This window comes from Stegodyphus dumicola, chromosome 1 (genome assembly GCF_044657685.1).
Source record: "Stegodyphus dumicola isolate Sdum_Otavi_A_Nest chromosome 1, ASM4465768v1".
Taxonomy (NCBI): Eukaryota; Metazoa; Arthropoda; class Arachnida; order Araneae; family Eresidae; genus Stegodyphus; species Stegodyphus dumicola.
In genome coordinates this window covers 271253696-271267934 of record NC_140768.1, presented here as the reverse complement: position 1 = coordinate 271267934, position 14239 = coordinate 271253696, and the positions used below count along the sequence as shown (strand labels likewise).

Genomic DNA, 14239 nt, shown 5'->3' with positions numbered 1-14239 from the left:
CTGTTCTAGTTAACGATCCTAATTCCAATCCAAATTTGCCTTCGGCCTTTAAAGAAATTATGTTTTAGTTCTGGTTTCACCAACAGATGGTGCCACTTGCTTATTCTTGTACAGGCTTTCTTATCTTATCTAATCATTATTTCCTATCTGGTTCATTTGCGGTTTTGCAGCTGAAGATGGTGGTTCGGTAAAACCATCGAAACTAGTCCTGTGAAAATTTGGTAAATATAACGCTGATTTTTGTTGTTTGACTTCTGAATTAGTTTATGATTGCAAAATTTTGTATATTTATTTTGCTGTATTTGGTTTTTTACTTTTATGTGTCAAGTATTAAAGTATTAAAATATATTTAATAAAATTAAAGTACCTTCTTTATCATTTATATAAAATTGTATTGTGCATTGTATCAGCATTATAGATAAACAAATCACAATCTATCAGTCCCCCCCCCCAAATTAAAAAAAAATTATAATTAAAATGCTTACTCTAATAAATAATATTTTCATTAAAAAATTTGTTTCTTATTTTTAAGACATTCAAATCTCAACTATTTTTAAGATAAAATAAAAGGTAATTCTAAAATTTTTCTGTAAGAAGCATAATAATTGGTCATTTTGAACTCATTTCAGATTTTTTACAATTGATTCAATTTCTAGAAATTCTGATCAACAATTTTCAAAGAAATCATATACACAAGCAAGAAAATTATTCTTTTGAAGAGTCTTTTAATAAATTTTTATATATATTAATAAGTTTGTAGATATGCATAATTGTTTTTAAACAATATTGCATTCATAATCAATATAATTTTAATTTAAACAATGAAAAGTCACAAGTAAATATTTTCATGTGTTTCCAAATTTAATTCCAAAATAATGATTCTAAAAGTTCTTATGTCAGAAACACAATAATTGGCCATTTTATACAGATATAATATTTACAGAATGTCAGATGAAATCTAACATGTTAATCAAAATTTCTTGAAATTCTAGTCAGCCAGTTGAGAGAAATGCATGCATGCGAGGTAGAAAATCACATTTTTCTGAAATTAATTGAAAAATAAAATTATCTTAAAAGCTTATAAATATTTTTTAATTAATAAATATAAAGAACAGATATGCTAACAAATTAACTTTTGTGTCATATGCAATTATATATTTGTATAAAATTGAATACAGAAGTATTCTATGTACAGTTTAGCAATTTAATGAGGAGTTAGCTGAAATGTAAATGTAAACAATCCATTGGGCTCCTTCAATTGCATAAGCTTGGAACTAGTTTTTACTTTAATAAGTATAATTTTTAAATTCTGGATATTTTTCCTTGATACACACATTGATGCCTGACTGTACTTAGGTGTCTGGTGTGAGAATAGGACCAGTAACTAAGAAGGATGTCATGAAAGCATCAGCAATGCTGGAGCATGATCCTACGTGAGTATTTAATGCTTTATGTTTTCCATTACAATTCTATAATTCATTAAATTTAAATGTTGAAAAAATTTCTTTATTTCTGTCTGTTTTATTCATAGGATATTTTTCTAAATAGCATCAGCAGATTTTTATCAGGCTTGCAATTTTACCTATTTTGACCTCTAAACAACTTATTTACATTATGTAGATGACCTCATGCATTTTCATGATAACAAAGATTTAACATTGATTTGATCTATTGTGAATTACATCATTACAGCCAGAATTTTCATTATGTATAAATTAGTACATCAAAATCATCACCTTTGCATGTAACTTCATATTTATCAGCCATATCTTTGACTTACAAATCTATTTTCGTACCATCTGGTATATGGAGTAATATAAGAGAAAATTATCACTGTATCAGCCATTTTTATTTATTTATTAAAAGAATAGCTAATTTTTCTTATTTTTTGATTATATTGTCCTTATCATTTTAGTTGTCTAAAAATAAAATAGCAGATTTGTTTAGAAGACTAAATCAAATACGTCCAACAAAAGTTAACAGTAACAGAAGTTAATTTTAAAAAAAGATAACAGATTTTGTCCAGCAACAGAAATTAATTTGAAAAAACATAAAAATATTTTATGTTGATTCTCATTGCTAATTTTCATAACTTTAGAGATTAATGTCATTATTGCATTTTATAGGTACAAAATGTTTTCCAATTTAATATTTAATTTTGCAAACAAAAAACACATTAGTATTGAACCGAATTTTAAGTGTCATCACTAATCATATATATTAACATGAGACTGGTATTTAAATATAGTATGTGTAAGCACTTATTATCATTTGGCTACTATACATGAAAATCAGTTTCAGTATTTTGTAGGGCAGTTTTAATATGATTTCTTATTTATATGACTTTTGAATGATTTCATTAGTTGTTATGGATCAATGAGTAATTGTTGTGTTTAGTCTGTGTTTACTCTGTATAGTCACTATCATTTTCTATAAGTGTGTTAAAATTTGTGTAAATTTTGGAATTCCTGTCCATAAAAACCATGTGGTTTTTTACAAGTCTGAAGGTTTTAAGTCTGTTAATTTTTTACAACATTGTTTGGGCAACATGTATTTTGGCATAATCAACTGGCAAAAACCAAATATCTAGTTGTAACAAAAGTTTCTGCCAAAAAACGTTCTTAATAAAGTTTAAAAAAAAAAAAAAAAAAAAAAGATGAAAACAGTACTTTTAGTGTGGGTAGTAATCACCACGCAAATCTATGATTTTCTGACAATGTTTTGGCAGTTTTTCAAAGCCTTCGGCCCAGAAACTTGGTGGCCACTAGTCCAAAAACAGATCTACCTCATTTCAGATTTCCTATGCAGACTGGAATATAGCACCAGCAAGATATAGTTGCAGGTGTTAGAAAAAAGGTAGAATTCCAAAGGAGTGATCCCGAGGCTGTATATTGGGTGGGGCAAATGATACTATTCGAGTCTGTACAGAGTTCAGCCAATGAATGCAGACACATATGGTCTTACTATATATATGTACTATATTAATATATACAGCTTTATATATATACTATATACAGCTACATATACTATATTACTTTATATAGAAAGAGAGATAGCTAGATTGTAGATTATTGAAACTTATGTATACTATGTATATTATAGCAAATTTATGTCATATAATTTAAGAAATTAATTATAACATTTTGTAAATTTTATGCATATTATTTACAATACTATTCTTAAACAAAGTGAATAGTTTCAAATTTATTTTCATTAAAAATAAACCAAATTAATTATTATAGTAAGATGAAAATTTAATTAATTTTAACACATCTTAAATGGGAAATGGTTAACAATATGAACACATTTTCTCTATATTGTTATTAAAGTGTAGGAGATGACCAAATTTGTTTTCTACAAAATATCAGTGGATTATTGTTATTGATGGTTTTTTTGGTGACAAAGGGCTTTCTTTTACAATAACTTGACTTTTTCACAATAAATTCCTAAAAATGGACCACTATAGAATAGAATGTGATGATGAATTGTGTACAGATAGCTTTTTGAATTATTCCTGCAAGAATGACCTTACAGATGATGATTCTAGTGACGATGAAATTATACATCCAAGGGCTTTTCTCTTAACAAGAATTTCAAACAGTTCAGACACAAGCCGGGATTTGAATGTTTCTGATTCTGAAAAAGAATGGTAATCAGTAAATAAGCTACCAGTCTTGAAAGAGGCTTGGCTGCTCAGAAATAAATACAAGAAACATTCTAGATAGTATAGCAGATACTATATCTTTATTTTTTTAGGTAATTTTTTTACATTTTTTATACAAGAGTCAAATAGATATTATTACCAAAATGTTGATAAATTCACAGCTGTCAAGAAAGCTCTGAAATGGAAGGACATTACAGTACAAGACACGAAGAAATTTGGGGAACTTTTTCTTATGGAATAAGTGCAAAAGGGCCAAAAAGAGGACTATTGGAGCATGGAAATCTGTGTATAGAAACACCTGATTTCCCCAAAATAATGACAAGAGACAGATTTTGTTAATTATGAAAGGCCTTCAGTAGCAATGAAAACTTGGATGACAGATCAGATAGGCTTTTGGAAGTCAGACCATGACTAAATTACTTTATTTGCAAATTTATAAATGTTTATAAGCCTATTCAGCAGCTGTCTGTAGAGGAAGACGTAATGCCTTAAGGGGGAGATTATTTTTTAGAGTTACAATGCTGCGAAGATTGTAAAGTATGGAATTCTCACTTGTATACTGTGCGAAAATACTACTGGCTACATATGTAATTTAGAAATATATTGTGCTCAAGGGAAGTGATTTTAGAAACAATTCAAATGCTTATATTACTTTATCCAGAGTTGTGGAATTTAGCGGCATCTACATGGATAACTGTCACAATAGTGTGGGAAACAGCCAAAAGCTGTCACAAAATAAAAGTGGAATTTGCAGCACTGTTTTTTGAAAAAAAGGGGGGAGAGGACTTCCGCATTGTTTGAAAACCATTTCATTGAAAAGAGGATGAAATGTTCTTCAGAAAAAGGGAAAAAAAGAGGTCTTTTAATATAAGTACTGCAATCAAAGAAAACAGTATCTGTAATATCTATAATACATTCATCTAAAGAGAAAGAGGAGCCTTGATTGTAACACATTCTGAATTTTTTTTCCCTTCTTTCCTTTATCCCCTCCTTTTCTGGGGGTGATTTAAACATTTGTGTATTTTGTAGGTATAACGCTGATTTTTGTTGTTTGACTTCTGAATTAGTATTTGTGTATGTTTTTTGGTATTCTAGATACTTATGAACACACCTTCTGAAAGCTTTTCTTTTTCTAGGTTGTTTAAACATTTATTGTTTCATGCATTTGTTTAACTTAATATGAGTAAGAGTTGTTCAGTTTGGGAAAGCTGTCTCACACTCAAATCAAATTTATCTTATGGCATCAGCCACCAAAATGGCTTTATCAATGAAAATCATCATTTCATGATTGGCCTGGAAATAAACATTAATACTAATCTGCACCTGTGTTTCTACCATTTATGAAAATCAGACATAAACTTTTGTTGTCATCTAATATAGGGTTTCCCAATGATTTCAGTATTGACAGCCTTAGGGGCTTGAGAAGAGGTTATATACGAGGACCATCCAGGAAGTAGATTACGTTTCCGTCTGTGTCCGCTAGGGGCGGGGCTAGCGCGGCCATCTTGGGGTCAGAGCGTTGCGCAGCTCAGTCTGCATCTAGCCGTGCTAGTGAGAGGTTCGTGCTGTGCTCCGTTCAGATACTGTGACGGTTTGAAATGTCTGCGTTAATTGAAAATCCCGCGAGCTGCGAGGTGCGCTCAGTAATAAGGTTTCTGACTGCAAAAAACTGTAAACCGATAGAAATCTATCGGCAGCCTCGTGAAGTGTATGGGGACAACATTATCACTGAAGGTGGAGTGCGTCAGTGGGTCATAAGATTTCAAAATGGCCGAACCAATGTTCACGACGAAGATCGAAGTGGGAGACCCAGCATAGTGACCGCCGAACTTCTCGAAAAAGTCGATGCTAAAGTCCGTGAAAATCAAAATTTCACAATAACGGAACTTTCTTTGAGTTTTCCACAAATTTCGCGAAGTTTGTTGCACGAAATCATCAGCGAAAAGCTTGGTTACCACAAGTTTTGTGCAAGATGGATTCCAAAAATCTTGACAGAGGACCACAAAAATCAGCGAATGGCTGCAGCGTTGAACTTTTTGGACGCTTACCATAAGGATGGTGACTCTTTACTCGATCGCATCGTTACTGGTGACGAAACATGGGTGAAACATGTGAACTGTGAAACGAAATTGCAATCAATGCAGTGGGGGCACACAAGTTCTCCCCAAAAACCCAAGAAATGCATGCAAACAATGTCGGCAAGGAAGATGATGGCGACTGTTTTTTGGGACAGAAAAGGTGTAATTTTGGTGGACTTCCTGGAAAGAGGCACTACAATAAACTCTCAAAGGTATTGCCAAACTCTCCAAAAACTCAGAAGAGCAATTCAAAACAAGCGCAGAGGAATGTTGAGCTCTAAGATCTTGTTGATTCACGACAAAGCCCGGCCCCACACGGCAAATGTCACTCATAAAGTTCTTGAATCTTTTAAGTGGGAGTTGTTTCCTCATCCGCCGTACAGTCCCGACCTGGCACCGAGCGACTTCCACCTATTCCCAGCAATGAAGAAGTGGCTGGCTATGCAGCGTTTCGATGACGACGCACAGCTGCAAGAAGAGGTAACGAAGTGGTTGAAGGCGCAGGCGGCCGAATTTTTCGACGAAGGAATTTCCAAGCTCGTACATCGCTACGATAAATGCCTTAATTTGTATGGTGACTATGTAGAAAAGTAGTATTTGAGTGTGGCTTTCATCTGTATATAATAAAATTTGTTTCCTATACTTTGTTTACTTTTTTATTCCAAAACGTAATCTACTTTCTGGATAGCCCTCGTATGATTATAGATGATTTTAAAGAGGTTTGATGCAAACCATATGAATACACTAAGTTTTGGATTTAAAAGTTATCTAAAAGAAACATACTAAAATAAAATATGTTACCAAACCAACATTGACTTTTGCTTCTTAACTATTGGAAGAAGGTTTAATTAAGTCAGTAATTTACTATGTAAAAAAGAAACAGCTTGAATGTTTTTGAATCGGTTCTAATCTAATTTTTATTATGATTATACTGTATATTATAGAGAAAAATGTAAGGGTGTCAACGAAGGTCATTCTTTTTTAAAAGATTTGGGAATCCTTGGCCTAGTCAATGAATATGAATTTATTTTTCTCAATTCTTAAGAAATTTTCTGTTGAAATTTTGTAATTTATATTTTTTATTTGTTTAGAATCTCAAGGCAGTATATAAGTAAGATATCATTTCTTTCTTTATTTTCAGATATGCTGTGATTTTAGCATTTGATGTAAAAATAGAAAAAGAAGCTCAAGAACTGGCAGAGTCTCTTAGTATTAAAATATTCCATGCTAACATTATTTATCATCTTTTTGACATGTTCACGAATTATCAAGCCGAGCTGAAAGAAAGAAACCGAAACTTATATAAAAACGAAGCAGTTTTCCCTTGTAAATTAAAAATACTTCCTCAGTTTGTTTTTAATTCACGAGATCCAATAGTTGTTGGAGTATCTATTGAGGCTGGTATCCTAAAAGAAGGAACACCATTATGCGTACCATCTAAAGAAGTAAGCATATTTTGGTTAATGTAAACTTCTTCTTTTTTTTATATGTTAGGGCTAATTATTATTTTTTATGGTTTTAAGCATTTGAAAATCTATAAACCTTTATAAATATTTTTGGTACTTTTCCGTTTTGCCGGCACAAGCGATAAAGTCGCCAATAATGGTACAACCGATGTCAAACGGAATATTCTCGCTGGTAACCTTTTTTGCCTCATTTTCAGAACAAGTTGCAGCTTTTTCTTATCAGATTGATTGTTTCTTTCAATACTGGCATATCATTACATAGAATTTTTATCAGATAGTTCAGTTTTATGTCTAAGGCAATTTTCGGTAATTAAGTTAATTAGGATGCAATCACAGCGCTTACCCGAAGCCGAATATATAGAAAAGGTAAAGTCAGGGGTTAAATTCATCAATTCTAATGAGAATGCATTAGCGAAGTAAAGTACTGCAGTTTTACATGGTTTCTGAGTAAGCTATTCGTACGAATTGAAATATTTCTTGCATTTAAACTTGTGTTCCAAATTAAGATTTAACTTGAAATTAATGTAGATAATTACTGAGAGCATTAGATTTTTGTAAAGTAGTTTACGTGAGATGAGATTGCTTGGGGTCACGTGATATGAACCAGCGAATCAGGATGTTGAACCATGAAAGCATAGTAAATTCTTAAATAAATGTCTTTTTACAAATTTCTTGTCTTTATTTATTGGCTTTTTATAAAATTTTAAGCGATATTAAAATGTTTATGCCTTCTTTTTTAAAAAGAATTCTTAGAACTAACATTTTTTTAATATTTTTTATGTGTATACTGTATGTTGTTGCCAATAAAGTCTGCTTGGCGAGATTTGCACCGGCGAAATGGAAAAGTACCATATTTTTAAATATCCATATAATTCTCATAATCTCTCATCTGTTTATATTAGCTTGATGTAAACAGATCCATTATATTTTATATATTGATGTTATAAAAATTAGTCATGCTTTCTAAAAAAAAAGTAATCTGAAAATTTCAATGTAGCATCCCAAAAAAAATTTTTCCTTTGAAAATTTTACAAAAAAATTCCAGTTTGAAAAAAATTCAGATTACATCCTAACAAAGAACAGTATACCATTAAAATTTACTAAAAATATTTTGATTTGATTTTTTATTTAGATTTCTCTTGAATACGTATTAAAGTTTAAAATTGTGTTATTCGGCTTTTAAGAAAAATTCAAAATAGTTTTGAAGAATATAAAATAAATATTATTGCTGCTTTATAAATAATTAAAAGCACCTTAAAGTTGCCTAGGTAACATGATGAAATATGTAGATAAATGTATAGAACTGGAGAGGTTGTCATCCCCAGCATATTCTGCAAACAGAATGTGTGTTATTAAAAATATTATAATTGCTTTAAAAAGTACTTTTTAGCACATGAAACTTAAATTCTTGAGTTAATCAAGAATTTAAGTTTCATGTACCAGACCAATGTTTTTCATTTCAATGTGCATTTCATATACTAGACCATTAAAGTTTGTAATGTATTTTTTCACACATTTTGTATCAATTCTTCCCTCCCCCCTTTTTTTAAAGCTATCTTATCTTCTGTTTTGCTGACTTTATAAAAATTTATAATGATTATTCGAACTAAATTTGTCCTCCACTCCACATTTTTTTAAATATATAATCAAATACTCTCTTCAACAATAAAAATAAAATTTATTATTTCAGTTTCTAGAAATTGGAACTGTTACTACTATTGAAGTAAATCATAAACAAATTGAAACTGCTCGTAAAGGACAAGAAGTTTGCATCAAAATAGAGCCATCAGGAGGAGAAGCACCAAAAATGTATGGACGGCATTTTGACCACACTGATCTGCTTGTTAGCAAGGTAAGATTTATTTTAAGTAAAAGTATTGAACCATTTTAGCAATTAATTCTTAGTAGTTATTGTATAATTAACATGTAATTTCACATCTCTTTATTTTATTTACTTTTGTCATTTGAAATTTTGTTATAGATATCAAGACGTTCAATTGATATGTGCAAAGAACATTTTCGGGATGATCTGCTTAAGACTGACTGGCAGTTGATAGTTGAATTAAAAAAACTCTTCCAAATTTTGTGATCAAAATATTACTTAGTTATTTTAAAGTCATTTATATTTTCTGGTCTTGAGAGCACTTATAAGATAATGCAATTTGTTACTGACAATAAACTGAGCATTCTGTTTTTAATATATAATGTTAATAAAAGTGTTTAAGGAATCCTGCACTTTATATGATAATATTCTTCAGTACTTTATTTTTAAATACTTCTTTATCATTTCCTTAATATACCACAAGAATTTGATTATTATTTAAAGACAATCAGCATTTAAAGCAAAATGTATATTGTATCATAACATATAGCATAATATCTGGAACATGGAAGTTTCGATTTACTTAAAAATATTACTCAACTGGAAAGAGAAAAAAAGAAAAGAAAAAGACATCTTTCTTCTTATATTTTTATTTCTGTGACGAGAAAAGGAGGGAAAGGAAACTGTGTAAAATTAATTTTTATATGCTTTTACATTTATTTCTCATGAACAGTAAGTTTTGTTATATTTTCAAGTATTTCTTTTATATGTGTAATACAGTTTTTAATCGTAAACTCATGAAAGCTCTCTTATGTGGTTTTATTCATAAAAATAATCAAGGTTTATTTTCAAGGAATCCATCATGGTTTTTAATTTAGGCTTTAATAAAGAAAGGTAAAGATGTAATTGTTTAGAAAAGTATCAAATGAGTAATTTTTATAACTAATGCTCCTTCCAAAAAAGGTATAGCTAAGAAATGTGCTAGAATGCCAAATAAATTTTTAAAAAATTGCTTTGAATAACTTTTCTCTCTCTCTTTTTATTTGTTTGTTTTCAACTTTATGTATTTTCCTATAAATTATATTTGCTTTTAAATATATGCAGCTTAAATCATACCGTCAAGAATTCTGAATATCAAAAATTATTTTTAATATTTATCTAAAGGTAGGAGGACCACTCTGTTGCTTTGTATTATTTGTGTGTATTACATGGCTGCGATTTATTCCAATTTTGCCGGGAGATCCCCACTTATAATTTTACTCTTTGCTGAGGAAACTGTTTCCCGGCAATAAATATAGCTTATTGGATTGATGAAACTTAAGTTTTAAATATTCAGTACCCTGTCTGTAGTGATTTTAGCATAATATTTCTTATAAAATTTTAATTGATCTGAAACGTCTTAATTTACTGTAGACATTGGTTGAACTTTATATTAAGATTCAACCAGTGTTCATTCAGTTTTTGTTTTACATTTTTATATCGTACTTTTAAGTTTATTCACACAGTTGTGTGTGCATTAATTATCAGTTTTATTTGCATCATACTTGATATAAGGACTTTGATAAATAAAAGCTGTCATTACAGAGATTTCAAGATTTTCTCAGTATAAAAATGTAAGAAAATTGTAAAATGAAATTAACCAGAAACATAAAATTTTAAATATCTAAGTAAATATGCAAATATTTTACACCAGAATCATATTATAAGTACTTAAATAACCCAAGACATGCATCATAAAGTGAATTTAAATCAGTTTCAATACCTCCATGCAATGCAGAAATCTCCTGGGAATTCATGATGATGAGCATGACAACCTCCCAATTTTTCATATTTCAAGGTTGGTAACTATGACATTATTAAGAGAAATGTGAATATTACATCCAAAGAAAACTTACATGGTTATAGGCTGGATATGATGATTAAATTTTTGTACAGCATTATTTATAATTTGAGATATAAAAGAATAGTGGATTGTAGCCATACAGACAAGATAAAAGTATTTATTTTTACAATTTTGTATGCTGTTCATTGTATTGTATGAAAAACTATTTGATTGGATGAAAGATGTAAAAAAATCTTATTTGAATGGACAGGATGGATTGTAGAAGACTTCCTTCTGTAAAAAAACACCACTAAAGAAATTTAATTATGTTTATTTTTATCATAAATATTAAAGCAACTACTTATCTGAATTTTTTTTTATGTTGAGTCTCTCTCGTTTAACAAATTTAGTCAGTCAGAAGATTTCTTGCTGTTTTGTGTATTTTACTTTGTTATTTAAAATATTTTGCATTCTTATTTTCTTTAATGTTCCAGATATATTTTCCTAATGAATGAAAGGTTGTACAAACAAATGGTAAAGTAGTTAATTATACAAATCTAGCTGACAGCTGCTCTGTAAATAACTTCTCATGAGAAAATCCAAAAAGCATGATCACTCGGCTGTTCTTTAAAAAGCTGAATGAGTTATGCTTATGTTTTATCAAATATATATCACCTTTCAATTGTTAAGACAGTTGTTAACACCATGCAAGAAATACTACAACCTTTTGAAAGTAATAATTGTTTTCTCAGCTTTATTTGAATAGTTTGGAATGGGTATTAAAACTGTGAAACGGGACAGGATGTCTGCAATACAAATGGCAGGAATTGTTGAAGCATCATAATGCGTTTTATGGCTTCTTCCTTCCTGCGGTATAACATTGTAGTAATTCATTATTAATTTAAAGTCTATTTTTCAAATTCAGCATGTGTGTATACTAGCAGGAAAAATAAGGAATAACAACTATGAAAAGCTACTTTGTTATATTAAGTAAAGAGTAATGAAAGGTAGTTGGCTGGTTGTTAAAGGCCAATATTATTACATAGTCCTTCATTACACATTCATTATTATATAGTATTTCTGTAATATGTATAATCTTTGTTTTTCTGTTGCTCTTCTAATGTTTGCCTTCGTCCTGCACATCTCTGTACTGTCAGATATTGTCAGTATGCTTGAAATTGTTTAACAGTGAGTGTAACTGTATTGGCATTTGTGGTATTACCAACATCCATATTGTTAACAGTGTTTGCTTAAGTACAGGTAATGTGCAAGTTCATGATTTTGTATAATTGAAAGAAAAAGGCACAAGGATTTCATCATCACCTTTCTTTCAATGTTGCCTTCTAAATTCTGTGATTGCACATAAACACATGTATATACATACGTCTATACAGACACACAAAGAAAGTAACTACTGTCAAAAGTCGTTAATCCGGACTCGTCGGGACTTCGGGGATTCCGGATTATCGATTTTTCCGGATTTTAGATCATCAGTTTAAATCTCGTAAGATGGCATGCAGAAATTCTAAAATTAAAAATATAAAACCGTAATTTATGAAATAAAGAAGAATTATGATCTAAAGGGTATCAAAATTTACAAAAAAAAAGCTTAATATTTATTTGTTTACTTTATTAAACATTTCTTTCAATGTAAGTTGCTTCGTTTTATGTGATAATACTTTCTCTTTAATTCTATAAACAGACATAATTTCTTGTTCAGTTACAAAGCTCCGCTGTTCAAGTCCTGTTAATTGCTGTGCCGAGAATACCGACTAACTTGTCAATCGAAATTTTTCGTTTTCACTAACCTCTCTGTCACATTCTTCATGTCTTTAACCATTTTTTGCAGCAATTCTACTTTTTGTTTGATGAACATCGAAACATACTTTCGTTTTGTACGATCCTTTGGGAGCTCCAGAATCGGAAATTCTATTTGACATAATCGAAAGTTCAAGTTTACTTTTATAGTATTGCTCTTACAGTCTGCAAAAAATAATAAGCCGGATCCAATTCGAAAATTAAGGAACAACGCAATCATCAACATTAACTGAAATCGATAATTAGATAATTTTAGCTTATACCGTCCGTTATACATAAAACGCGCACGCGAAAACGTATTCTGCGCTTGCGCACACTCATATGCGCAGTCGTAAAAGGTCTTACGCACACGCGTAAACGCCTATGCGCATGTGTCAACGCGGCGCATGCGCAGAAAGTTTTTAGCTTTGAGGTTCGAATTATGGATCATTCCGAATTATGGGTGTCCGAATTAACGACTTTTGACTGTATTTCCAGTTTACCTTACAGTTTTGATAAAATTGGCAGTTGGATGTTTCTTTTATTATGATGTATATTCTTTATTTATATATTATGCAGTAGTAGCTCCTTGATTCAGAATCTGTGACTGACTGCAATTCTGAAATTTCTGGAAATTAATGAATTAGATGTTTTATGTTACAAAACAAGCAGTAAGTGAAAGCAACATATTGAAATACAGATCTAGACATGCTTAATATAGTTTTCTCACTGCCATCTCAAATATGAAAACAAACAAGCATGGGCAGTTGAAACCAATGTTTCATTCCTTATGTACTGCTTTCATGGAAGGATCATTTTTATTGTTCTCTCATTTCTTAATACTGCATGATACAGATGCAGTATTTTTTCATTGCTGTATTTATTGCTTGAGGATTAGGCTGATGTATCAGAGCATTTTCCTTTCTTTGTATGTAGAGAGAGGGAGTATGCTGAAAATGTAAAATGCATTGTGGAAGGTATTATTAATTTATCAATTAAACTTTGAAATGTTTCTGTGTGTTATATAAATAGCACATTTTGTGTGGCATTTAATTATTATCCATGAGTTCATGCTACTGTGGTAAGTCTAGGAACATGCAAGTATTAACTACAACAATGAAAGCACTACTTTAAAGATATTTATATATGAATTAGTCAAGAAAATTAATTGTGCAAAATAGAATTTTTTTATTATATGCATGTAAGTTTGGTTTGGTTTATATGATTACGGAAAAGGCAAACTACCAAACTGCAAAGTTAAGTCAAACTAGCAGTATTCAGCAGTCTTAACCACTGGACCACTTGCAGCAAGTTACTAATTGAAGAAATGTTAGTAACAGATTTAATTGTTAAATCCACACCACAAGTAAAGAGTGGAATTTTTTTTAATGTCTCAAAATTTTGTAATGTATTATTTGCACTTAAAATAATCACGACTTTTTATTTTAGGAATGGTTGTTACGTTAAATGTAAGAAACTTTTCAAAACATATCAGGTTTTCTTAATGCTCTTGCTTTCACTTAAAATAATCAGTATTTTCATTTAATATGTGTTTTTATTAACATAACACATGGACAATAATAAAGCATG

At 30.3% G+C, this 14239-nt stretch overlaps 1 protein-coding gene across 1 annotated transcript in view; it reads left to right on the top strand.

Moving 5' to 3' along the window:
- The window catches only part of eIF5B (eukaryotic translation initiation factor 5B), a 95108-nt gene extending 85665 nt beyond the window's left edge, over positions 1-9443 (top strand). Inside the window, exons 19-22 of the mRNA XM_035367311.2 lie at positions 1357-1433; positions 6884-7187; positions 8899-9060; positions 9190-9443. Of these exons, the coding sequence (XP_035223202.1) occupies positions 1357-1433; positions 6884-7187; positions 8899-9060; positions 9190-9297 (651 nt within the window). The 3' untranslated portion in view covers positions 9298-9443. The remainder of the gene's footprint in view (positions 1-1356; positions 1434-6883; positions 7188-8898; positions 9061-9189) is intronic.
- The last annotated feature ends 4796 nt before the right edge of the window (positions 9444-14239 follow it).